The sequence below is a fragment of the Balaenoptera musculus genome, chromosome 10 (assembly GCF_009873245.2).
Source record: "Balaenoptera musculus isolate JJ_BM4_2016_0621 chromosome 10, mBalMus1.pri.v3, whole genome shotgun sequence".
In the NCBI taxonomy this organism is placed as follows: domain Eukaryota; kingdom Metazoa; phylum Chordata; class Mammalia; order Artiodactyla; family Balaenopteridae; genus Balaenoptera; species Balaenoptera musculus.
The window spans coordinates 99,164,765-99,191,531 of NC_045794.1; the positions used below are offsets into that span (position 1 = coordinate 99,164,765).

A 26,767-nucleotide genomic window follows, 5' to 3' on the forward strand; every position below is an offset into this window, starting at 1 on the left:
AAGGTCCCTTATAATTATATTAGGTCTACCCAATAAGTAATCCAGGATAATCTATTTTAAAGTCAGCTGATTAGCAACCTTAATGCCATCTGCAACCTTAATTCCCTTTGACATATAACATATTCATAGGTTCTGGGCATTGGGACATGGACATATTTTGGTGGGGGGAGGTTTTATTCTGCCTACCACAGTTGTATTACTTCTTGTACCTTTTCTTTGGGTTTAATTTTTTCAGAATAGAAATCTAAAGAAAAACCTCTGTTAATGTAGAAAACCCTGAGAACGCTACAAAAAAAGCTACTAGAGTGAATAAATAAGTTTAGCAAGCTCATAAGACACAAGGCCAACAAACAAAAATCAATTCTATTTTTACATACTAGCAACAAACAATTGAAAATTGAAATTTTAAAAAATACCATTTGCAATAGCATCAAAAAACATTAAGTGCTTGGGAATAAATCTAAGAAAACGTGCAAGATTTGTATAACAGAAGCTGCAAAACACTGATGAGATAAATTAAAGAAAACCTAAAGAAATGGAGACATATACCCTGTTCATCAATTGGAAGGCTCAACATCGTTAAGATGCCTGTTCCTCTCAAAATTCATGTATAGAGTCTATGCAATCCCAAGCAAAGTCCCAATGGGCTTTTTTGTAGAAATTAACAAGCTGGTTCTAAAATCTATATGGAAAAGCAAAATAATTAGAATAGTCAAAACTACTTTGAAAAAGAATAGCAAAGTTGGAAGGCTCACACTACCACACTACCTGATTTCAAGACTTACTATAAAGCTATTTACCTCAAAACTATAAATCAAGACAGTGTGGGATTGGCATAAGCATAGACATAAATAAATGGAAGGATGGAGAGCCCAGAAATAGACACACATATATATGATTGATTCATTTTTGACAAAGGTATCCTTAAAGAGCAGGGAACAGAAGCTTCTTATGAGCCAAAACCGTCCACCAACGCCTGGTCTTCCCCGTGGGTAGTGAACGCCCCATATCTGGGGGTATGTAAGAGGCTGGATAGTCTTTTGTCCTGCAGAGACTCTTCCTAAGTAATATGGATCTGGAAGTTCTCTGCCCTCTGAGGTCCCTAAGGCTGCAAAGAGGCAGGGTAGCCGGCGCCGGTCGCTGTCCGCGGTGCTGAAAGCGCACAGCTCACCAGATCCTAACGCCCTCCCAATCTGGCGCTCTGGGTAGCCACAACACCCAGGGGCCCTGGTTGTGCTTTGTTTTATGTTCTATCTTGATGCATATTTTCCTATTTGTATGTACTATCAAATCTTTAAGGTTGCATTCTCTTTTATTAAGGAAATGTCAAACATATACAAAATTAAAGAGTATATTATGATGAACTTCTGTATCAATGTGTACCCATCACCCACTGTCAACTGTTACCAACTCAGGTTTCATCAGCTCTCACCCACCCCTCCCCACTCAGATTATTTTGAAGCAACTCATGTATTATATCACTTCTTTCACAAACATTTTGACACAGATCTCTAAAGGATAAGAACTCTTTGAAAACACATTCCCAGTACATTAACACAACTAAAAAGCAATGGTTATTCCTTAACATCACCAAATATCCAGTTAGTGTACATTCTCAGATTTATGGGTGGGATGCTAAGCTCAGAGGGTTTGAGGTATCTGTGGATGCCTAACGTAGCCAGGATTTAGTGCTGGGGCAGAGGTCACCCACGAGCATCACGTGACCCCAGACACAGACTGGCACATACCAGCTTGCTTGCCACAGGTGACATTAAGGAAGTCTGAGTCATAGGGTACTGGCTCAGGCAGGTGGTCATACCCACAGGATGGCCCCTGAGGACACCAGTGCCCAGGGACTACAAGCTCCAACCACACTCCTGCCCCGACAGGTCTAGTTCAAGATCAGAATTTCTGCAGAAGAGTCCTGAGCATCAATATTTCTACCCAGCATTCTAGTGTGCAGACAGGATGGAACCACAGCCTGACCTGGGCTTGAATGCTAGCTCTACCACTGACTTGCTGTGGGACCTGGGACAAGGCACGTCACAACTCTGAGCCTCAGATTCCTTGTGTGTTTAACTTGCTACCTCCAACCTGCCTCTGCATCTGCAGTCCCCACTCCTGGAATGGCTTTCTGCCAATCTAAATTCTAGGCTTCCATAAAGACCCAGTTCAGAAACCTATTCCTCTGTGGCTAATCCCCTCCTGGAATCATCTCTCCTCCCTCTGGCCACAGTGGTATTAACTATCTATGTGATGGGCTCAGAGCAGAGCTGGAGGCCCCTTAGAAACCAACTAGTGATTTTAAAGACAAAGAAATGAGGAATTGATCGAGGAGAGAACTCGCCCAGCATCGTAGAGCAGGTGCACAATGAAGCTGTGACACTCCAGGGATCTTTCTGCTGTCTGGAGCACACACTTGGACATTTCCAGCTCTACCACTTACCAATGCACATAACCTCTCTGTGCCTCGGTTTCCTCACCCATAAAATGGGGGAGAATAATGCTTACCTCCCAGAGTTGCTGTGAGAATTAACTGAGATGATTGGCTTTGAAAACTGTAAGTGGTGTGCACGTGTGAGGGTTAGATTCCCTATTACCTCCACAGACATAGCAATAGCAATAGAGGCATGTGAGCTCCTCGGGGCAGAGATCTGCCTCAGGCATCAGGACACACACTGCAGACAATTGGCATTCAGAAAGCCAGGGCGGGGGGCTTGCAGCCAGCCCAGAAACGTGGCTCAAGAATGGAGCCACACGGCTCTACCAGAGCCCCAGGGCCCTGAGAGGTCCTTGGCTGGGACCCCAGGAGAAAGAGGAGGGTGGTGGCCCCATGACTTTAGCACACATGTTGGGACATCATGGTGCAGGGTCCAGGAGGGATCTGACATCATAAAGGTCCTGGCCCCCATCTCAGCTCCCCTGACTTTTGTCTGGACTATCCCCCACCCAGGGTCAGTATGAGGCACCAAGGGGGCCCAGTGGTCCTCCTAGTCTGATGCCTAACACAAAGCAGAAATGTAGCTAATGCACTGTCACTCCCTGCTCTCCCTTTCTGAGCAGCAATGCCTACCATACGATGTAGTCTGCAAGGAGCGTTTAATTTCCGCAAGTAAATATTCCATGAGGTAGGTGCTGTTGTGTCCATTTTATACAGGGGGAAACTGAGGCTCTGACAGGTAAGGGGATTTCCCTAGGTCACATCAATGCTAAGTTGCAGAGATGGGATTCAAACCTGAGTCGACCTGAATTCAGAACCCAGGATCCCTCCTCTGCTCTGTAACACCTCAGGGCTGTGTCAGGAGGCTGTAAAGGTAACAAATCAGGGAGCTCTGACCTGGATCAGCTCCTGGGCTGTCTGCTTTGTCAGCTGAACCATCTTTAGGCTAAAGGGAGAGCAAGGCACTGTTGGTGGATGGTGGCTCTGTGAAATCCACAGGGGTTGCTCAAACCAAGCTCATTCATTCTGAGGCCACATTAATAGGGTGCAGTGACCAGGAGGTGGGAGGTGAAAGGCAATTCAGGCCCGGTGCTGGTCATATCATATTGAGGGCAGGGCTGGACCCCATGTGCCTAGAGGGGCTTGGACAAACAAGGGGCTGGAGCTTACTGAGCAGCATGCCTGGGTTGCGGATGTCCCTGAGGAGTGGTTGTAAGGCATGGGCTGTTCTCCATGGGGAAGAACAGCCTCAGAGTGACCAGGTCACCACCCTTCCATCCCTGCCAGGCTGCCCCCAGGCAGAGGGAGCAGGCAGGGTCCATGGGCTCAGAGTGCAGAGCTGGGATCAATGGGGGAAAGCCGCATGAGACAACGTCTAAGAGCTATATAAAAGAGAAAGCAGGAAAGTACGTTTGAACTGTGAAGTACCATGAGCTATGCTTGTGAAAAGTCTCTGCAATTATCAAGCTGAGAATAGATCACCTTGACACATGAGCCACAAATAATAAAGACCAAAGAGAAGTTCTCAGACTATTATAAGTAACTGAGATATTCAGCCAAGTAAGCCAGAAACATTTAACAACATGCAGCTGAGTGAAGGAAGATGATGGAGAGGAAGGCGGGATTCTCTCTCCCCATCTAAGACACAAAACAAAGCAATGGGGACAAAGATGGCCCTAGGGCAAGCCCCAAAGAACTGAAGAAAGAGGGGGTAATGAGGGGAGGCCTGATGCCCATGGGAATAGAGGGCTGTGTCCTTGATGGGGACAAAGGACAAGGGAGCAAGAATATTCTCAGAGGCCTCCTGAGCCTCTAAATCCTTAATCTGGAGACCCACGTGGCCAGGCCTCCCTCTCCATTGGCAGAGGAAATCCCAAGCCCAGAACGTGGGAGTGGGGACAGAGCATCCCAGCTCTGGTCAGAGAGGACCACCAGGGCCTGGAGATTACCTGACTCAAGGGAGGATAGCCCCCTTCCTGCTGCAGGGGTTCGTATCTGTGCCTGCCCCCATGCAGGAGGGGGCAGCAAGAGGGGGCAAAGGCCAACTCAGCCCCCTCGGCTCGTGGAGATGGGTTGGGAGCTGGAGACCCTCCTGCAGGCCCTCACTCTCTGTCCCTCTCCTCTCCCTTTCACCCCCACCCCCATCCCCAGGCCCTCCTGGACGCCACTCACTCTTCACTCACCTTTTCGCTTCTCTGCTCTCGACCCTCCAGTGATGCCCAATCCAAACCCCTTACCACGGCGACGGTGCCCTCCACGCTCCACCCACAGTGCACCCCGTCACTCTCATGGTCCAGCCACACTGGCTGCTCGGTTTCTTGAACAGACCAACTTCATTCTCAACCCAGGGCCTTGGCCCTTGCTGTTCCCTCTTGGCCCTTGCTGTTCCCTCTTGGCCCTTGCTGTTCCCTCTTGGCCCTTGCTGTTCCCTCTGCTCGCAAAGCTCTTCCCCAGCTCTCACTTCTCATCTCAGGTCTCACCTCAAGTACCACCTCCTCAGAGAAGCCTTCCCAGACCACCTGGTCCCATGTTGCTCCTCCGGAAAACCTCCCCACCGTCATCCTCAGCCTCCTGTCTCCTCACAGCACTGCCACTCCTCGGGACGATCTTATTTTCACATTTTCCCATTTGCTGTTTAGCATCTGCTCTTGCACCCAAACCAGAAGGTCAGTTTTGTTTACAGCTGTGTCCCCAGAGCCTATAACTCATTAAGTGTAAGTCAAATGAATGGATGAATATGTCTTTTGCTCACATATTTACCTCTTTGCTCCTTTTTCTCTCACACCCGCCTCCCTTTCTCCGCCCTCCCCACCCCTCCTCGGGCTGAGTGTCTCTACGGGGCCAGGCCAGGGGCGCAGTGTGGGCTCTGCTCTGAGGACAGGAACAGCAGCCACTTCTAGGAGAGGCCCGAGGCGGTGTGGTGCCCCAGCATCCTCGGTGCCCGAGAGGGGGAGGGGGCGGGGCGGGGCTGGAGGCACTGCCCCCCCTCAACCCTCCCTGAGGAACGAGGGGCGGGGAGCGCTGTGTGGTGGCATCCAGGGGCCTTTGGAACCCCAGCAGAAGCACATGCAGCTGGGATTCTGAGAAGTTTTTAATCCCTCTCTCTCTCCTCCTACCCTCTCGTCTCCAGTCAGGGGTTCCTGGCCGATGGACCCAGAGGAAGTCAGAGGTCAAGGTTTCTAGAATGACGTAGACCATGGGTCACCCCCGAGGGCTGGTGCAGGACAGAGAAAGGATGTGAGGGGAGGCACACCCCACCCCATCATTTCAACTTGCTCCCCAATCTGATATGAGCACGTGGCATTTTTCCATCTTCTGTGAAGTGCCCTGTAAGCAGCTCTACGACGGCACCCAAAGCCCTCTTCTCAGGAGATTCTGCCCCCAGTCCCCCCATATGGAAATTCCAGAACCAAGATGTGTGTCTCAGCTCCCACCTTCCTTTCTCCCACTGATGAGACAGACGCAGGGTGACCTGGGCACATGGTGACCCGGGGTGGATTAAGAGGCTGCACCTTGCCCAGAAAAGAAGTACCCGGGGCCCCAGGAGCGGGGGCTACAGAAGGACTCGGGGGCCGTCTTCCAGCCCTTGGAGGCCACCTGCCCACAAGGCCTGGGACAAGAGTCTCTGTCCTCTCGGTCCTCCATGTGGCGACAATTCCAGGGCCCACCCTGGGCTAGGGGCCGGGCTCTGAGCTGGGGGAGATGGGTCAGGACTCAAGGACTGGGGGCAGATGTAGGCACAGGACCAGGGCCACGATGGAATTCAGGGGAGGCCAGTCTCTGGGCTGGTCCAGCTTGGTCCCCTCAGGCCTGACGGGCAGGGCTGGGCTCCCTGGCCAGGTCCGTGGGAGGAGCAGCCTCGGGCTGGAGGGGGCTGGTGACCAGTAGGCTGCAGAGGAAGAAGAAGTCAGCGAACGTGGTTTTCAGAGCTTGGGGTCGGGTGAAGCCTGGATCTCTCTTCTCCCAGACCCTGCAATAAGCCCTTTTTCTGGCTGACCGGGGATTGCAGGAAGGTTCCAGGGTGCCACTCCCTGGGTGCGCTGCACTGATTTCCACTGGGTGTGGGAGGACTGCCGGGGTCTCCAGCCAGAAGGGAGGGCAGGTCGGGGAGAGGCGGGCAGCCCCAACCCAGACCCCACACAGGGCCCGTGGAGATGTCTGGAAGGATGGCAGAAGGACCGGCGGGGATCTGGCAGAGCAGGGAGATCCACTCGTCCTCCGTGAGCTCAGGCCGTCTCTGTGAAGCAGGCACAGTGACTCCCCCCAGACTGACCGATGCGACGGGTCAGCTGCTGCATCTAGGCCATCACAGGTCTGGCCCACAGCAGGGACCAAACACATGTGCTGGGGGCTGCGTGGATGGATGGACAGGGAAACGGATGGAGTGACTGCCTGCCCGGGGTCCGGGGAAACAGCTGGTGCCCTCCCTTCCCGGCTCAGCCACTCCTGCTCTGCCCCAGTCTGCCCGTCTCACCTGGCCGGCCCGAGGAACTGGTCCTTTGTCCTGGAATAGACTCTGAGGACCAAGTTCCTCAGCAAGCCCCGCATCCACCGCAGGTCGGCCGGCATGTCGGGCGGCCACGCCACCGCCCTGGAGGGAGAGGCGGCAACAGCTTCGCCACCCGGCCAAGCCCAAGCGTGCAGCCCCGCCAGGGGCTAAAGGAAGGGGAAGGGGGGGTATGAAGCACCAGCGGTGTTGGCTCCGCCGCAGAGCAGGTTGGACTCACAGGCACCTGCAGAGGCCTGAGGGGGCGGGGACTGATCCCCGACGGAGTCTGAACTTGGTGGAGGCCGCTGGGCCCTTTGGGTCATCAGCTCCCCAGGGCACAGGTGGGAAGCCCGGGGTGGAGAGGGCGGGGCTTTGGGGTCAGGCTGGCTTGGGGTGCAGCCCGCTCCCCCGTTCATCAGCTGTGTGACCTGGGTGGGTCAGGGAACCTCTCTGGGCCTCAGTTTCTCACAGCCAAGTGAGGACCGTTACCTCACCTCCTCCGTGTTTCTGTCCCTTCCTCTCTCTCCTCCCCAGACCAGCCCCTGCCCTCCATCCTCCACGCCCCTTCATCCACTACCCTCTCGGCAGCCAGCGACTTCCTAGACACACATCTGACCTTGGTCCTCCCTTGCTCAGCGCCCTCCCATGGCTGCCGTGGCCACTCGGGACCAGCAGAGGGCAGCATCATCCAACTGTGGCTGAGGGGATACCTGGCCAGGCACCGTCTCAGACTTACTGGACACTGCAGGGCCTCTCCTCCCAAAGTACTGCCCTTCGAGGGGCCTCTAAACCAGGGCTTCAAACTGGGCAGACAGTCAGTCCACAGGGTTTAGTGTGACAGTGGACTGTCCCCTCCTTTGTTCTGGACCTTCTGCCTCTATTATTGCAGCCTACACATTGAGATTGTAGGTTACAGAAAATACCAAATATGAATTTCCCTGCGGTCTGGGCGGGCCTCCCCATCAATGCTCATAAATGGATTTTTTTTAAATTGCAAAGGCTAGCACTTGCATTTATCCTATTTGATTTCAACCTGTGGTTTCAGTCTAGAAGCTCAGCATAAGAAAAATTCATGTCAGCAGAAAGCTGTCTCCCAGCTTTGGGTCACCAGCAATTTAGACAGCAGGGATGACCTAATCATTAACTCAGCACGGAGCAGGACAGAGACTTGTGGCTCACTGTCCTAGACCTTCTTGTAGGGAATAGGGAAGTTTTAAAAATACAGATCTCTCCATGACACTTTCCTGCCCAAACCCTTCACTGCCTTCATGCAACCATCAGGATAAAGACCACACCCCTCACCTGGCTACAGACTCCTGCCTGTCTAGCCCTTGCCAGCCTCCTCAGCCCCACCTTGTACACACTCCACATTTCGGCCTCAGCCACAGCAGCCCCCCTTTCTGTTCCTCAGATGAGCCTTAATCCCTTCTGCCTTCTGCCCCAGGACCTTTGCACATGCTCTTTCATCCGTCTGGAATGCTTTTCCCTTCCTTCTTTGCCTAGAGAACTCTTACTCATCCTTCAGATGATAGCTCAAAAGATATCTCCTCTAGGTAACCTTTCCTGACCAGATAGTCCCTCTTGTGAACTGTCCCCGTTCACAGCCAGTGTAGACCTCTTCTGGGAATCCACAGCCAGGGTAGACCTCTCTAGGTATCCCTAGGCACAGCTGGATTGCACAGGTGAATGTGTGATGATCGGTGGGCTGTGAGCTCCACAAGGCCAGGGCCTGGGTCTGAGTCAGTGCTACCTCCCAGCCCCCAGCCCAGACTTGGCCCTTGGTAGACCCTCAATAGCTATTGGTGGAATGAACGAACAAACAATGCAGAGTGATCCATTAACCAGCAGAGTTAGAACAGTGAGTGAGGGCCTAACCACAGCCAATCCGCCCTGGAAAGGCCTCGTTTTGTAGAAAAGGAATCTGAGGCCCAGAGAGGTCAAGATACCTGGCCCGGGCCACACAGTTAATCTGAGGCAGACCAGCCCCTAGAGTTATCCTGAGAAACATCACATTCTCTCTGAGGCTCTGACAGGTGCAACAGTGGGCCAAAGATCCTAGGGGCAGGAGGGGCCAGGCACTGACCGGGCGGCCCTGTTTCCGACGTACTGATGAGTCACAGCTGCTACCCCGCCTCCCCGTCAGTCCCGTCTTGCAGAGGAGACCACCAGACTCCTCGGGGTCGTGCAGCCAATAGCAGGCGGCGTAGGGACACCAGCCGGGCTCTGCACCCCCAGTGTGCCGGCCGTCCTTCCTGCCACGGGCACTGGTCTCAACGAGCCAGGCCCTTCCCAGGACCGCTGGCCGGGCCTCACCTTCTGCTCTGGAAGTAGACATGCTCAAAGGGCAGCGTGCAAGGCAGCAGCAGGTACGTCAGCGCCCACCCCAGCCCCGCCTGGCAGAAGGAAGCCCAGGTGCGGGGGTCCCTCAGACAAGCTTTCTTCAGCGCTACAAGAGAGGCCGTGGTTGCCCACCCCTCCCCCAGCCACCCCCTCAAGGTCACCCTTAGGGAAGATAGCCCGAGCCCCTCTCTACCTCGCACAGGCCATGGAGGACACCCCACCCCCAGCCGGTCTGCAGAGGAAGCAGCTGCATTTATGGAACCCCTACCAGGCTCCCTCGTTATTCTTGAAGTGACAGAGTGCGCCCCTTTCGCAGATGAACAGACTGGAGCTCAGAGTGGAGAAGTGACTCGCCCAAGCCCTTCGCCGGGAAGTGGCAGGGCCAGGAGGGACCCAAGGCCTGTCGGGCTCCCCACGCTCCTTCCATCTCTCCCGCCCCTCTGGAAAGTCTGCTGTGGCCCCCAGGGTGGGACAAGTGTCCCCCCATACTTCCCTGGCTAACAGCAACACGTCAGCGGTATTAATAACAACAGACCCAGCTGTGACCACGTGACCACTTCCCGAGCCCCCAGCCCCTTAACGGACCAGAGTGGAAGGGCCCGGCATCTGGGCCGGGGCAGAGCCAGAGCCCGAATCCCGGCCTCCAGACCACGGCTCGGCCGCGCACACACCGCCCGCCTCGACTCGGGGTTCACGAACAGCAGTCCCAGGACCCGGCACCCCGTTACCTGCCATGTGGCCTCGGACGGGTCCCTTCCTGTTCCTGAGCCTAGGTCACCTCCTCTGAAAAATGGGGACACGGGCAGGCCCTGCCTCCCTGGGGAAGGTGAGGATTAAGGGATGTGTGTAAGGGCGGGGCCTGCGGCGTCGGTCAAGTGCCCCATCTGCGAGGCTCTCTGGTGCCCCCATGTGGCTGCAGAGACACCGCCAGAGTCCCAGAGCCCCAAGCTTGGACCTCAGGGGCTCAGCGCAGATCCAGGCCACCTTCTGCGTGCCCTGTGTGGTCTCCTGCGCAGAAAGAGGTGCCCTCCTCATCCCCTTGCCCACCCCCTTGTCCCTGCTCTGGCCTCGACCACCATCATCTCTCCTCCCAGTCTCCCACCGTGTCAGCCTGTCTCCTCCTGGCTAAGTACAGCGAACACTAGACCCAGAGTTCAGAGTAGTAGCTAACTCTGAAAAGGAGGGGTCGCCCCCCGACCCGGGGGCTCTCCATCTCTCTCCACCTGCAGCTTTCAAGGCTGCCTGCCCCACCCTCCCAGCCTCCCCAGGCTCGTCTCGGCTACCCCACCCCTCCCTCAGCCACAGGGGCCTCCAACCCTCCCCCACCAAACCCAGGACATTTGCACCTGCTGTGCCCGCTACCTGGATGCCCATCTTCCCCTCTTTTGCTTGGCCAACTCCTCCTTTCAAGTCTCACTTAGATGCCACTCAAACTCCCACTCCCACCACCATTACACGTGCCTATCCTTTCCTGTTGCGGCAATTGTGACGTTTAGGTCACCGAGCAGGAGAGCTGACTAAATGGTTTGTTAGCTGTGTGGCCTTGGGCAAGTCACTTAAGCTCTCTGTGCTATGGTTTCCTCAACTGTCCAATGGAGACAATTCAGTACCATCCTCAGAGTATTATTGGGGGGGATGAAATGAGTCCATCTCCATCTGGAGAGTCTAGAACCTTCTGTGTGTGCCTTTCCTCTGTCCCTCAGCACCTCTTGCCCTTCCCTGGGCAGTGGGCAAAGACCTGGCTTTCTCAGACACAGACATGTGTTCGAATCCCCCAGTTGCAGGCTCTGAGACCTTGGGGAGCTCCTTCCCCTCTCTGAGCTTCAGTTTCCTCACCAGTGAAATGGGCTAAGAAAAACGGGCCCCCAGTTGCAGCGAGGAGTGAAGGGGGCAACATGAAAGGAGCCCCAGCACCACGCCTAGCACTTAGTAGATTGTCGATAAATGAGTCCTGTCCTCTTTCAGACCACGAGCACCTTCAGGGCAGGCTCCCTGGCCCCAGGCCCCTGCGTGCAGGGCACCTGTTAGGTGAGCAAGTACAGGACGGGAGGGGCAGTAGCAGCCTCCCGCTCCCGGGAGAGTTGCTCAAAGTCGGGCACATCCCTGACCAGCACATTGGGCACTGCCCACTTGAGAGACAGGCCTGCCTTCTGGCCTCTGTCACTGTCAGCATCCTGGGTCCCATCAGTTGGGGCTGGGGGCTCCTTAGATACCAACGTCCACAGCACTGGCTCCTTGGTGAGTCCTGGGTCAGGGAGAGGAGGGATACAACAGGTCAGCACATCTGGAGCCTCCGATGACAGTGACCTCCCCAGCTCTGGGGACCCGTTTGCCACAGGATGGATGGACCCGTGGCTTGTCCTGAATGACTTCGTCCTGTGCTCCCCGGGCCTGCTCTGCCCCCTGGTTCCTGTGCACTTGCTAGTGGTTAACAGACCCCAGGCCCTGAAGACTCAGCCCAAGGTTCAGATCCTGTGGTCACCACCTGCTAGCTCTGTGACTCAGCCCAAGGTTCAGATCCTGTGGTCACCACCTGCTAGCTCTGTGACTCAGCCCAAGGTTCAGATCCTGTGGTCACCACCTGCTAGCTCTGTGACTCAGCCCAAGGTTCAGATCCTGTGGTCACCACCTGCTAGCTCTGTGACTCAGCCCAAGGTTCAGATCCTGTGGTCACCACCTGCTAGCTCTGTGGCCTAACAGCTCCATGCTTGGTTTCCCTCCCTGGGAAAGGGGAAAATTAAGACCTGCTGCATACGGTTGTTCCGAGAATTAGATGTGATAAATATATAAAGCTCAAGCCCAGGTCTGGAATTAAATGTGATAAATATGTAAAGCTCAAGCTCAGGTCTGGGCACATATTATGTGCTCAGCAAATGCTTCCAGCTGCTGTGTGTTTGGGGCTGTAGAGTAGGGGTCAGGGCAAGTGTTCTGGAGCCAGACGGCCTGAGTTCAAATCTCAGCTCTACCACTTTGAAGAGCATTGCCCTGTGGGATGACACCCAAGCTCCCCAGCTAAGAAAACCTCTCTGGCCCACCCAGTGCTCTGTCACTCACACACACACACACACACACACACACACACACATGCTCTCCTGTGGCCCCACTGAGGTATGTGCCCTCAAGGTACCAAGCTCTGTTCCTTTGCTCTTGCCCTTCTTCCCTCTGCCTAGAGTGCCCTCTTCCTTTCCATCCTCAATCTTTCTATAGTCTTCATAACTAGTTAAAACCCAGCTTATACATCACCACCTCCAGGAAGCCCTCCTTGCCTACCCAACCCATTGGGCTGGGTTACATGCCCCCGCTGGGCTCCCACGGCCCTGAGCATCCCTCCATCACCCTGGGGAAATGCTCTCTCTGGATCTGTCTCCCTCGTACCAGGTGGTGGGCAGCTTGAGAGTAGGACACATGTGTGATTCCTCTCTGTGTCCCCAGCTCAGGCCAAGCATAGAGCAGACGCTGAGGAAGAGAATGAATGAGCCGAGGTCGCTAAAAACTCAAACAGCTGAAAAGCGGGATTCACCTGGCACTCCCGTGGGGGGCGATCCCCAGCTACTGTGGAGGCTGCCACCTACCGCGTCCCTCCAGGAACCTCAGGGCATCCAGGTAGCCTTGTCTGCAGTTGTCGGCCACTACCTGCCAACGCACAGGTCAGGGTGGGATGGGGAAGGCCTGGACCTGCCCCTCGAGCTGGTGGTCACAGACCAGAGACTCATCTTCAAATGGAAGTGATCCCAGGGCAGCCTATGCTTCCCAAGAGACCCCTCAGCAGGGCTCAAGGACCCTGAGGGTCCCTGCCCAGCACTGGGCAGAGAGGGTCCCAGGACCTCAGGTGGAACAGATCTGCTTCAGCTGCCTTCTTCCCCGCAGCCTCATTCACTTTCTGCCTCTGAGACACCCTGGCTGGGGGCTCTTGCTCCAGACCCTCCTCTCGCTGGTCTCAGTTCCATCCCCCGAGAAATAGGATAACAGGGCCTAGCCAGAGGTTCCTGGTTCCCTGTAGATCAGTACATGGTGGTTCCCTTTGCCCTTTGATGTTCACTGCCAGGACCAGCCTGAGATGGCAGAGGAGTGCAGAGGCCCAGCCCTGCCTGTCTCAAACAGAGCCCCACTCGTGGGGGAAAAGTACCCGCAGGTCCAGGAAGGAGCTCTGCCTTCCCTTTCTGTGTGACCTCCAGACGTCCACACTATCTCTCTGAGAGCCTCGCCTTCCTTGTCTATAAAATGGGCCTGAGATTTTCTGTCCACCGCATGGGTGTAGGGAGGATCAGCTTAAATGAACAGGACCTTGTTTCATAAATCACAAAATACTGCAGGACCATAAGAGGTGTGAAGGAATAGGGGAGGGCCAGGATGTGATTGGGGTGGAGGAACGTGTTATGATGATAAACTGTTGTCAAGAAATACTTCCAGAAATACCAAGGGGCAAAAAGCAGGAAATGTGGGTCTACTGTCCATCTTTTTCTGTGCTTGTGCCTTGCCACTATACAGAGGGTCCATTTGGCCACTGTCTAGGGCAGCATTTAAGAGCGTGGGTCTGGGCTAGCTGAGGATTTGAAGCCTGGCTTTGCTGCTTCCAGGCTGTGTGAGTTTGAAGAAGTTGTTTAACCTCTCTGAGCCTTGGTATCCTCCCCCAAGAAACTGAGGTGACAACAGTACCTTGTCACAGAGCCTGACCCAGAAGAGCATCAGCAGAGGCCTGGCTTAAGCCGAAGTTCAGCAGGGTTGGCCTTGGTGCACTGCCTTGAAGTGGGGAACAAGTAAGGACACAACTGGAGCCCAGGCTGAGTTCAAGGGCTTGGCTGTGAGACTCAGGACATGTGTCCTGACTGCCCTGAGGCTGTGGGGAGGGCTCAGGGGCACAGAGTCTCACTCAAGGGGGCACTAGATCACAGCCAAACCTCTAACACCTTCAAGGCCGGTCACGGGGTCCCGACCTACCTCGGGGCTGGAGGGTATGAGGGAGGTGACCCCCAGGAAGAAGTTCTTGGTGCAGATCTGGAAGGTGGCATTGAAGGCGTTCAACTCATGCATGCTGGCCAAGCTGCTCTGGGGGCAGATGTCCACTGTCCCGTGGAAGGGCGACACGGTGATGGTGGAGGGGGAGTCCACAAAAGGCAAGTTGTTGCTCAGAGCGCCGTCGACGTAGCGCTGCAATTCAGGCGGCCGTGCTGCCCTCAGGGTGCCCTCCGCCCACACGGCCACGAAGCCACCCCAGGAGACAGGCTGCAGCCAGTCGCCTCTAGCTACCCCAAACCACTAGGTGGACCCCCGTCCAGGATGCTCTGAGCACCCCGGGAGCAGTGGGGGAGGGGCCCTGGCACACAGTAAGTGTTCCAGGATAGCTGTTTTCTCCACCCACACACCTCACAGCAGTAGGGACCCGGGCAGCCCAGAGCACAGGGCAGGGCTCGGTCACTGAGCCCCCGAAGCGCACTTACCTCCCCTCTGAACTCGGGGGGAATCATCCCACAGTAGAAAGGGAAGTATAAGGTGCAGACCAAGGCCTGGGAAGAAAAGTCAGTGGCAACACAATTGTTCACGCTTCTCATGTTCAGAACCTGCTCTGGGTGTGATGTCTAATCCGAGAACAGCCTGCACCGGTGGGTGTCAGGAGTGCTGTGTCCGGGGAGGGGGGCTGAGCGCCAGGGAGGCGTCGCCACATCCCAGCCAAGTTCTCAAAGTTAAGAAGGGATCTGAGGGAATTCCCTGGCGGTCCAATGGTTAGAGCTCCACACTTCCACTGCTGGGGGCACAGGTTCGATCCCTGGTGGGGGAAGTAAGATCTCGGAAGCCGTGAGGCACAGCAAAAAAAAAAAAAAGGGATTTGAACACAGGTTCATCTTGACACCCGCCCTCCTCTTCCTGCTGACAGGACCCTTGCTGACTCAGGACTGCTGCAGGAACTTTTCCCCCAAGGACAGACAGGCATCAAGTACCATTTCTCCTTCATGCAACAGCCAGGAATTCCCCACCGAGAATCTAGTTATGTCTCCCAAAGTGCGTTCCCTGGACACTGATCCTACCAGGGGCACCTCAAACAAGAAATCCTGATTCTCTCCCCACTTGGAAAACATTGTCTACTCTTCCCAGTAGAGGCTCTGACAAGTCCTGCAGTGAAAAAGATGCTTAACAGAGACCCTGACGCTAGTGACCAGTGACGTTTGGGGCTGGAGAATTCTCTGTTGGGGGAAGGGCCGCTGTCCTGTGCATTGCAGGATGTTTAGCAACATCCCTGGTCTGTATCCTCTAGATGCCAGTACTTTGTGCCCACGTGCACAAGCGCGCACACACATACACACACACACACAGAGGTGTCACAACCAAAACTGTCTCCAATGTTGCTAAACGTCCCCAGGGGGAAAAATCACCCCTGGTTGAAAACCACTGACCTAGAGCTTACCAGACTCATTGAGCACAGAACCTTGCCTCCTGGGATGCTTGGAAACATCCCTCCAACCCTTCCTGGGAGATGCAGAACCATCCCAGCTCTGACAGGATGGAGGTGCAGGTGAGAGCTTTGTTCCCACAGATTAATCATCACAACGACAGCAGGTAATGGTTCCTGAGCACCTACTAAGTGCCAGGCCCTGTACTATGTGCCATACAGGCCAGGATGCTGGGGTGCACTTTGGGGTCCCAGGAGCTCATGGACATGAACACACAACAAAGGACTGGCCCCTCCCCTGCACACACTAAGAATTCCAGTCAGCACACATTCAGAGACAGTCCCCGTGCTGGGCAATGGGGCACCAGGATGAAGCAGATTCTACCTCAGGGACCCCCGTGGGAAGGGTGAGCAGAGCTGCGATGGCAGAAGCATGGTCTCGCCCTATACCTGTCTGAGCTCTCCCAGGGACCCAGCCCCTACTTGGCCCTCCTGACCAACCCCACAGCCTGTCCCTGTCTCCCCCCTGACAGTGGGGCTCTCTGTCACATCCCCCTGTTTTATTCCAATGCTGGATTGTTTCTTACTTCGTTACATGAGGATGTGGTCGTTATCTTCACCCACACGTTTGAATAGAAGCCCCCAGAAGACAAGGATTCTTGTCTGTGTCATTCCCGTTGTAGTCACTTGGAATGTGCTTGGAATGGAGACTGGCACATAATAGATAATTAATGTTTGTCCCAAAAGCACCTGGAGGGCCCAGGTGGGGTGGGGCTGGGCAGGCACCCCTCTGGGCAGAGCAGCCCCTGGGGGGGCCCTGACTACAGAAGACTGACTTTGCTCTCCTCCCCCAGCCATACCTCTCCGTGTGCAGCCAAGGGGCCTTCCCACAGCAGGCTAGGGAGTCATACCCACCTGACCACCCCTCTCTGCATCTCAACGCTGTCATTTGCAAACAAACTGAGGTCCACCCCTCCCTTGACCCCCCAGGGCCCCAGAGAAGTGTCCGCTCTGGAAAGTGCCTGAAAGTCACTCTGGTAGGAGATGGAGCTCACCCACCTGCCGCCAGGCCCTGGGCCTCACCACCTGCTCACCTGGATGACCTCATTGCGGGTGGCGAACTCAGCGACGATGAAGTCTGGCCATCGGGCCATCGGGTCAGCGAGATGCCCAGCCGCTGGGAGGCCAGGATGTGAATGTGGGCGGGCAGTTTTTCTTGCAGGAGCTGCCCGATGCTCTCAGTGGGCATGAAGGAGGTGGGAGCAGCAGAAGTCTGCAGGGTGGGGAAGGGAGGGGGTCCTCAGCCCCCCGGAGGCCGGCTCACACCCGTCCCAAAGGCTTGACCTCCCTCCTGGGCGAGACGGGAGTGAAGGGCCCTCCCCTCACAAAAGCTCAGAATTTCTGCGCCCAGCCCTGCGTTCAGACGCTCTGTCCAACCTCTTGACCTTGGGAACAGTCTTCCCGGCTCTGAGCCTCAGCTCCGAGCTCAGCGAAGTGGGGTGACCACAGTCCCGAGTCCTCAGGGTTCTCATAGGGATTAAGTGGGAGCAGGCTGGCTGTAGCGAGCGCAGGGCCCGTGCCGGGCACGAGGCCCTGAGACACCCCTCTCCGCGCCCACCTTCTCGGGTTGGAATCAGCCTCCACTCGGGCTGGCGAGCCGATGTTCCCCAGCGCTCCTGGTCCACGCGGTCTCCGCACTTACCGACCGACTTGCCGCAGGCGATGCTGGCGGCGTCGAGCGCCCCGGACGAGGAGCCGTAGAAGCGGCTGGCGCCGCGGGTCACGCCCACGTGGTAGAGACCCGGGAAACCCGCACCCGCGAAGGACAGGCTCCAGCTGCCCTCCGTCTCGAAGCAGCTCGTGGCGGTGGGGCGCGCCCGGGGATGCGGCCGGAAAAGGGCCGGGAGGGGGACCAGTGGCGGATGGGAGAGGGATGGGGCGCCGTACCGGGAAGGGTCACCGGTTGAGTACCGAGTGCCAGTTGCGGCTGAGAGGTGAAGTTCTGGCCAGAGGCCAGGCCCCGCCCCTCTCCCGGGCTGCGGTCACCTGCCGCAGCAGTCAATGAGGTCCCCAAGCCGAGAACCCCCCCACCCCCCTCCCCAGGTGTTTACCAGGTGTGCCCCGAAAGCGCAGGCACGCTGTGGACGCCTTGGCTCGTCCCCACACGCCTGCCCTCGGTCCGGATCACAGGTCCAGATTTCTGGGTGATGGGGCCCGGGGTGAGTGGGACCAGCTCTTCGCCTGATCTCTGGCAGTCGTGATAGAAGCGTTGTTCCCTCCCCCATTTTACAGATGAAGAAACTGAGGACACGAGGGAAGGTGGTAGCCAGGAAGCGGGGATGCTGGACCCACAACACCCGGTCTCTGGGGTCAAACCAGACTTAATTCTGCAGCTGTGCTGGATCAGGGACCTGGGAAAGCAGTGGGAGGAGGGAGGTCTGGGTTCCAGACTCAGCCCCTACCACCTGTGTGTGGGACTGTGCCCGAATTCCTCACTCTCTCTGGGCTGCATCAATGTTTGGATGGTGCCTTTAGACTCACCAGAGATCACGGATTAACTGAGGGTAGAGCGGTGCCTCTTTCAGAGTTTCAGCAGAGAGAGGCAGTTGCTGAAGCAGAAATGCCCCAAAATGGAAGTGAGAGGGTGAGAGTGAAAGTGAGGAGACCTCTCCAGTGGCTCCCTAGCTGAGCAAGAAGGAAAAGAAGGAGGAGGAGAAGGAGGTGGAGGGGGAGGAGGGGGAGGGGGAAGGGGAGGGGGAGAGGGAGGAGGGGGAAGGGGGAGGGGGAGGAGGGGGAAGGGGGAGGGGGAGGAGGCGGGGAGGAGGCCAAAGCTGCACCAGAGAGCAGGGGCAAGCTGGGAGGTGGGAACACCACCAAAAAGAAGAGAAGACAGAAGTGGGGAAGTGGTTTCTGAGCCTTGAAGACGGCTTCAAGCAATGTGTCCTCTGCTTGAAGGAATGGGACGTTGGGCCGGGAAAGGGCACACGGTGGCCGCTCCCTGAGCCTTGGGCGCTGCTGCCTGGTGTGCTCATCCCGTCTTCTCCTACTTTAAGAATACGGGCAGCGAAGGAGGCAGATTTGATGCCACTGACTCCTGTGCCTGTTCACGGTGGGAAGCCTGGCCTTCCCGCCCAGCACCGCCCAGCCGCCGTCCACAGGCCGTTTCAACATTATCGTCCTCCCTGGTTGGCCCCCCCAAACCCCCAACCCCAGTTTTAAAAACTTGGGGAAATGAAGTCTGCTCCGTGAGATGGTGTCACGGAACCACGCTGCTCACGGGACGGGGTCCAGCGGTCTATGCCGGCGTCACCCCGTACTTCCCGTTCGGTGCAGGCCTGGCAAGGACTCGTGGTGCCCACGGCGTCCTGTGGCCTGGCAGCCCCTTTTCACTTCCGACAGCTGTGCCAACAGCCTCGATCACCCAAGTCCTTCTGGAGAACTCGTGTTTGGGCCAGAAGCCCAAACAGTGGGTGAGGGTTACAACCTGTACCTCAGGTTGTAACCCTCACCCACTTTTAAAGGATCACTCATGGCTGGGAGAATATAGCAACTTTTACTTATTAAAATTTACTTGTTACCCTTTTAATGTTAAAAAGAGAAGAGAAAAGAGGGTGCAGGTCTGAGCCCTAAGAAGGCCTGACCGACCAGCATCAACTGGTATAAAAAGAGACAGCGATGGGAGAGGTTGGGGAGAAACCGCAAGTGTGTGGGAGAAAGGAAGAGGGACTTTGATGAAGCCCAGGGTGGGAGAGGGGCTGGGGCGTGGATCTTTAGAGCCCAACCCTGGGCAGCCTTGGCTGGAGGCATGAAGGACCACATGGGGGCAGGGTGGGCGGAGGGAGAGCACAGTTATCTGAAGGTTGTGAAAGGCTGTAAACACACAGCGCCAATAAGCCATGTGGCCCAGGCCATTGGCAAAAGGGGAGGAGAAGGAGGCAGTGAAGCTTGCTTGGCTGTGGACAGAACCTGTTCCCTACCCGCCCTCAGCTCTTGCAGGCGTCCTGACCGCTGCACCTGGCCCCTGGGGATGGGCCAGGATCTCCCAGGAGCATTTCACCCAGGACCCAAGACCCAGATTTGACAAGTGGATACCAGCCTACTTGGGTTCTGGAGTGGACTCTGCCACTGAGGCTTGGGACAAGTCACTGCCTCTCTCTGGGCCTCAGTTTCCCCACCTGTAAGTCGGGGAGATTGAGCTACATCATAGACCTCAACCTTTTCAAGAATGAGGGTCTCACGTCACGCACACACCTGGGGAGTCGCCTGGCAACTGTCGTTTTAGCATCCACTGATGGAGGAAATACCGAACGACCAAGAGCTACTGTGAATTCAGCAACTCTTGGGTAAAGGTGAGCAGTGTATTGGTCACAACAAATACTGGAAGATGCTTGTCCCTGTGTGTCCAAAGCGATCTATTTACCTCCATCACAGGCTCGCATGGTGTGGCCCCAGGTCTGGGGCCTCCACCAGTTCCCTTCCGCGTGCCCGATGCCCAGCGTGGAGCCTGGGCACAGCAGGTCCTGACCAAGTCCAGAGGCAACAGGGCCGTGGGCCTGGGGGGCAGGCACAGGGATCAGAGAGTCCACCCAAGTCCCACTTTAAGAAGTCCAGGAGAATGATTTCCACAGAGTATTTATAAAAAGACTTCAGGCCACCAGCTCTGAGGCTTTGCCTGTAAGACAATGGAGTCCGAGCTATTCTGGACAAATGGGACTTGAGGGGCTGGCAGTGCCGTCCACAGGCCCCCGCTGCTCGCTGTGTGCAGGGCAGAGGGACAGACAGAGACCAGCAGAGGCCCATGGAGAAGCGGGGAGGGGCTGGGATGGCACCCCAGGCCTCCTTCAGGACATGGGGTCCAACCTCCTTATTTGTCCCCAGGAGACCAAGGGTGGAAGGTCCCCCCTCGGGTGCCTTTCCAGGGCCAGGCACTGAGCAAAGTCTTTTCCCATGCAGCCCCCCAATCCTATGAAGCAGGATTGTTATCCCTTTTCACAGATGAAGGGACTGGAACCCAGAGATGCCAAGGGGCTTGCCCAAGTAACACAGCCAGTTAGGGCCAAGCTGGGCCAGGGGGCTGGGCCTCCAGGCCCGGGCTGCCCCCAAAATTCTGCCCTAATCCTGCAAGGGAAGAGGGGACCAACTCTTCACAGCATCACCAAGACTCGGCCCCCAAAAGGGGAGGAACCAGCCCTGGGGGTGACCCTGCTAACAGGTCAGCCTCAGGGGGCCCGGGACTATCCGGTTAGCAGGGCAGATCCCCACATGACAGCCCTGGGATGGGGAGGACTTCTGAGTGTGGTGACCCAGAGCTTCAGCCTTCACTCCCACCCCCAACCAAGCCCACTCTTAGGGTGCCAGGTGCAGCTGCTTCTCGTCATGTAGCTGGAGCGCTGACCTCACTTCCATAGCCCAGCCCCAGCCGTGAGGAGGGGCCAGGAGCAGCTACCTGACCCTGCCCCCCACCCAAGATGGGACAAAGGGGACTCCTGTCCCTGGGAACTCCCGCGAGATGAGAGCTGGGGCTCTGAGTGGACAGAGACCACCCATTTGATAGATGTAAGCACCAAAGCCAATCTTCCTTCCTTCCTTTATCTCCTGTGCCCCACCTCCATCCAAAAAGAACTTATGGGGGAATTCCCTGGTGGTCCAGTGGTTAAGACTCTGAGCTCTCACTGCCAAGGTCCCGGGTTCAATCCCTGGTCCGGGAACTAAGATCCCACAAGCCACACAGCGTGGCCTGGAAAAAAAAAAAAAAGACTTATGAGGACTTACAAAATACATCCACGATGTGATTTTTTTTTTTGAGGAAAGAAATGGGGACAAGGGGAAGTACTGGAGGTGAAACTGAGCTTGATGATGAGACGCAGCAGCAGACGGGGTGTGTGAGCTTCATCCTGAGAGAGCAGGAGGGTGTGTTAGATGGAATCTCGAAGGCAAAACCCAGAAATGTGAACACTGAGTGGCTGCAGTCTCTTGGGGCCTCTTGGGGAAGCCTAGGCTGGCCCAGAGCCAGCGCCCTTTTCCCTGCACCCTGCCCTTCCCTTGCTGTGTTCACCCCCGAAAGGGAACCAGTCAGGGAAGGCTGCCTGGAGGAGGGGTTAGCGCAGGGCCTTGAAGGGAGGGAGGATGGTGGGAGGCAGAGATTCAAGAGGGACTTTCTAGAGCAAAGGCACAGAGGTGGGAAAGCATAAGGTGTGTCCGGGACTCGGTGAGGGGCCCGTGGGATGGACCAGAGGGCGTGGAGGGCAGTGATTCCAGATGAGGCTGGTGAGGCAGGTGGGGCTCTAGTGGGGAGGACAAGAGCGGGCAGGGGTCTGGGCAGAGAGCATGGGTGTCAGCAGCGGGGCCCAGGCTGTGTCAGAACAGATGAGAGTCGGGGCCCCACCTGCGCAGGTTTGCCCCTCTGGAACCCAGGGCCCAAGGCTCCAGGAAGGTGTCCGCGGCAGCTGAGGGCCAGGCTCAGCTTCCTGGGCTTCCCCTCTGGCTCCAGCCTCCCTCGCCCTGAGCGGAAGGCAAGGCGTGCGGGTCGGGGTGGAAGGCCGGGCTCAGCAGGGCTGCGCGTGCACTGCCCCTCTGGGAGCTTGTTTCTGCATCTGTGGAAAGGGACTAGCAATGCTGCCTCCAGTTGGCCAGTGCCTGTTTACGAAAGATGGTGACTGGCCTGGGGTCACCGTCACCACCACCCCTCTCCCTGTGGTGGGACGCACCACGGGGAGCTTGGCTTAGGAGGCCTGCGGGATGCAGGAGGAAGAAGGGCCAGGACAGAGCCCTTCAGTCTCACCAGCCGTCAAGGCCAATGGCAGCCTGCTTGTAAGGAGAGGCGTGGCTGAAGCAGGGCCACCTTTGTGTGCTGGGTGGGACGGCAGGGGTGGGGCGGGCAGAGCCCATTGGTTGGCGGCACAGACCACTGGGAAAGCGCCCCTAGAGCGGGCGACTGAGAGCCCGTGTCTCTGTGCCCTGCCAGGTGCCTGGTCCCATGCAGAAGGGCGCCCACCAGCCCCCGTTGAATAGGCTCCTGGATGGGCCAGCCGGGGGCAAGCGCCTGTTTCCAGCACGGGACCAGGCAAAGTGAGACCCCTACAGAGAGGTGTGTCCTTCTCCTGGCCCCAGGTCAGCACCCAGTCCCTCCCCACATCTCTCCCTGGAGGAGACAGCCCTCCCCCAGCCCACCCCCAGCTCCTGACACACCCACCCCGTCCCTCTTGGAGCTGCACCTCCAGCCTGGAATTTTCCATCACCCAGAGCAACCTCCGCCCGCCACCTCTCCACTCCCTCTCCTCCTCTCCCAGTGCCGGAAACGGAGCATCACTGAGCCTCCCCCACTGTCTCACCGCAGCCTCCTCAATCATCTCACCGCTTCCCTCCTTCCCTGGGGCCCAGCAGGCGAGGGCCTCATCACCTCTCACCCCATCACCCGTAGCCTCCCACGCACATGGCAAGGTGGCTCATAGACCGCCCCCGAGCGCCTTGCCGTCCCACTCTTGCAGGTGTGAACCCAACTCCTCCGAGACAGAACGCCCCCATGTGCTTCCAGATCCCTCCAGCCTGGCTGAACCCAGCCCCCCACCCCGCCCCTGCCACCCGGGTCCTGCTGCTCTCTCGGTAGAGGGCCTTGTAGAGGTGGAGCTGATTGGAGCCTGGGGCGGCACACCTGAGCTGCGTCCCGACTCGGACCTCCCAGGCTGGGCCACCACAGGCAAGTCACTTCCCCTCTCTGAGCCTGTTTCCTCACCAGATTGGGGCTGATAATGCCTACCTGTATCACTGCCGGCAGACCATGGGCCTTCCAAATGATGAGAAGGATCACACACATACGCAGCAAAGAGCAACTCAGACCATAGAAGGAAAGATTTAAAAAGACGCACTACGAACGAAAAGAAGGCACAAGAAAGAACCAAACGCATCAGATGCAAACGCAGCATCAAAGAGTCTCTGGCTGTTGCAACAGGAGCAGATGTACATGGACCAGCAAGGGCCACGCCTTCGAGGAAGAAGCACCAGCGTGGTACCGCGGTGTGCATAGAATTCCACCCCTTGGGTGATTTTTTTTTAAAAAAGACGATAATACGGGATATAAACACATGAGACTCTAAGGATGGAACCTCTCTGGGAAGATCCACAAGGAACTATAACACTGGTGCCCCTGGGGAGCAGAGATGGAGGGGTTTATCACGGGAGGCAGGATAGGGGTAGGGGCTTAAGAGGTACAAATGACTATATATAAAATAAATAAGCTACAAGGATATATTGTACAACACAGAGAATATAGCCAATATTTTATAATAACTCTAAATGGAGTATAACTTTGAAAAATTGTGAACCATTATATTGCTCACCTATCATTTATATAATATTGTAAATAAACTGTACCTCAATGAAAAAAAGGAAAACATAAAAGGTTGTATCCTTGGAGCAGCCTCTGCGAGCTGGAAGAGCAAACAGAAGGCATATTCCAAGGACAGGAAAAGGGATGGGAGCCTCCAGTTGCTGACTCTGGCCCCTGGGGAGGAATCGGACCACATCAGACAAAGCCCAGGACCACCTTACCCCACAGGCATAGCCATGCTGGGCCCTGGAGAAGCTCTGCCTGAAACCCCAAGGGACTCCGAGATCCAGGGACCCAGCTCATGCTCCAGTCCCCTTAACGTTATCCCAGTTGGTCATCCAGCCTTGCTTGAGCACCCCTGTGGATGGGGAACTTCCTGCTTATAAAGGAGCCCTCTTTCCCGTGAGAGCAATCTATTAGAGTCTAACTCCCCACACCTTCCACTGCTGGTTCCAGCTCAGCCCTCAGAGGCCTCAGAACAGATTCACTCCTGCCCAGGGACAGCCTTGCAGAGACAGGTACCCAGGACCTCAAACATGTCCTTCTACCACTGTGTCTCAGTCCATGTCTGGGTGGGTCTCCTGAACCTGTTCCAGGTGGTCAGTGCCCCTCTAAGATGCAGGACCCAGCACAGAAACTCCTGCTCCTGGGATAGCCATAGTGCTGACTTTCACCTCCTTCATTATGGACACTCTGCTTCTGTTAATGTGGCCCAGGGTCTCATCAGCCTTTGGTAAACCTTATCATACTGATGTCTCACAGGCAGTTTCCAGCCATTTAAATGCCAGATCCTTGTCATGAAGGCTGCTTTTACACCATGCCTCTTCCATCTTCCACTTGGGCAGCTTTTTATGCCCCCCTTAAAGTCTAGAACATCATAATCCAACAAAAATATAATGCAAGCCTCATATATTATTTTTAATTGTCTAGCCACATTAAAAAAAGTAAAGGTGCTTTGTGACCACCTAGAGGGATGGGATAGGGAGGGTGGGAGGGAGACGCAAGAGGGAGGGGATATGGGGATATATGTATACATATAGCTGATTCACTTTGTTATAAAGCAGAAACTAACACACCATTGTAAAGCAACTATACTCCAATAAAGATGTTAAAAAAGAAAAGTAAAAAGAAAGAGGTAAGATTACTTTTAACAATGTATTTTATTTAACTCAATATATCTAAAATATTATCGCTTCGACTTGCAATAAATATAAACAAGAATTAGTAAGAGATTTTTATTCTTTTTTTCCCTAAGCCTTCTAAACCTTTTGCTATTAAAACACATCTCAATTAGGATATTAAATTTTCAGCAAGGCATGTTTTAAGTGCTCAGTAGCACAAGTGGCTGGTGGTGATCACATCGGACAGTGCAGGTCTAGAACCCAAGAAAGAAAGAAACTGACATCTCCTGGCATGTACTGCTTCCCAGACCCCTGGTGTCTCTGAGAGGAGTGAGTGAGTGGCTGCCCCCAGGGAGCCCACCATCCATGGAGGAAGACACACAAGCAGGGATGACGGGCTGGGACGGGCTGGGATGGCCAGTGTGGGTTCAGAAGGGTGGAGTTCAGGGGCCAGCCGTTCCATGGAGACATGCCCAGGGATTCCAGAGGAAGAGCACTGTTTGAGCTGGGCCTTGGAAATTGAGCAAGGATTCGTCAGGTAGGGAAGAGGGGACAGGCACAGAGGGAAGGGTATGAGCAAAGGCACTGGGGCAGGGAGGAGAAGGGAAGGATGAGAATCCAGTGTAGCCTGTGTGGGCGGGAGGTGGGGCGGGGCAGCAGGAGGCCTAGGTGTCGGGCTGAGTTTCTGTGTATTTTGTGCTTCAGGAACTGGATTTTGCAAACCTTGGGGTGGCTGTCCAAGGTCTCCCGGAGATAGTCACCCAGAGGCCAGTCTTGCACAGGAGCACATCCACAGAGCACCGGAGGCTGGTCACCACGTCCCACCAACCCTCCCTTCTCGATCGTGATCCCGCCTCTTTGCTCCCCAGTCCAGCCATCCTCTCTCCAGTGTCTACTGCTGTCAGAGCCCCGCCAGCCGGCCTGCCCCGCCCTCCCCCATTTCCCCAGTGAATTATTTGGGGAACGACCTTTATCTCTTGTGGTCTTCCTTGGCAGAGGTCAAGAATCCTTTGATGGGCTTCCCTGGTGGCGCAGTGGTTAAGAATCCGCCTGCCAATGCAGGGAACACCGGTTTGATCCCTGGTCCGGGAAGATCCCACATGCCGCAGAGCAACTAAGCCTGTGCACCACAACTACTGAGCCCGCGCTCTAGAGCCGGTGAGCCGCAACTACTGAGCCCATGTGCCACAACTACTGAGCCTGCGCTCTAGAGCCCGTGCTCCACAACAAGAGAAGCCACCGCAATGAGAAGGCCATGCACAGCAACGAAGAGTAGCTCCCACTCTCCACAACTAGAGAAAGCCCGCGCCCAGCAACGAAGACCCAATGCAGCCAAAAATAAATAAATAAAGTAAAATAAATTTAAAAAAAAAGAATCCTTTGAGTTGGTTTCCTACGGTCCCTGGCTTTTACTCCTGCTTTTAAGAAGTAAACTCATCTGGTGAATTCTTGTGTGATGACCACTGGGCCCTGAGGCCACCCAGATGCTGGCGCCAATCCCAGCCTGGTCCCGCCTTCCCCGAGGGACCCAGGGAGCCACATGCCCTGCTCCGTCCTCCTGAGTGTTTATGAATCTCAGGCACAGAGGAGGTGGCCATGCCTGCAGCTCCTCTCCCTCCGGCCTCTCTGGGTAACAGGGCAGGCCCGCCCTATCTCAGGGCTGTTT

The 26,767-nt window shown here is 55.8% G+C and overlaps 1 protein-coding gene across 1 annotated transcript; it reads right to left on the reverse strand.

Annotated features, from left to right (window-relative positions):
• Window positions 1–6,244: 6,244 nt before the first annotated feature.
• PNPLA5 (patatin like phospholipase domain containing 5) lies at window positions 6,245–23,003 on the reverse strand. Its single transcript, XM_036867485.1, is given in 14 exon segments — window positions 6,245–6,329; window positions 6,915–7,031; window positions 9,243–9,377; window positions 11,331–11,514; window positions 12,842–12,902; window positions 14,208–14,417; window positions 14,708–14,773; window positions 16,749–16,795; window positions 16,798–16,904; window positions 16,906–16,927; window positions 17,357–17,511; window positions 17,766–17,955; window positions 20,075–20,207; window positions 22,986–23,003. Coding segments are annotated over 14 exon segments (1,530 nt in total).
• Between the last annotated feature and the right edge of the window lie 3,764 nt (window positions 23,004–26,767).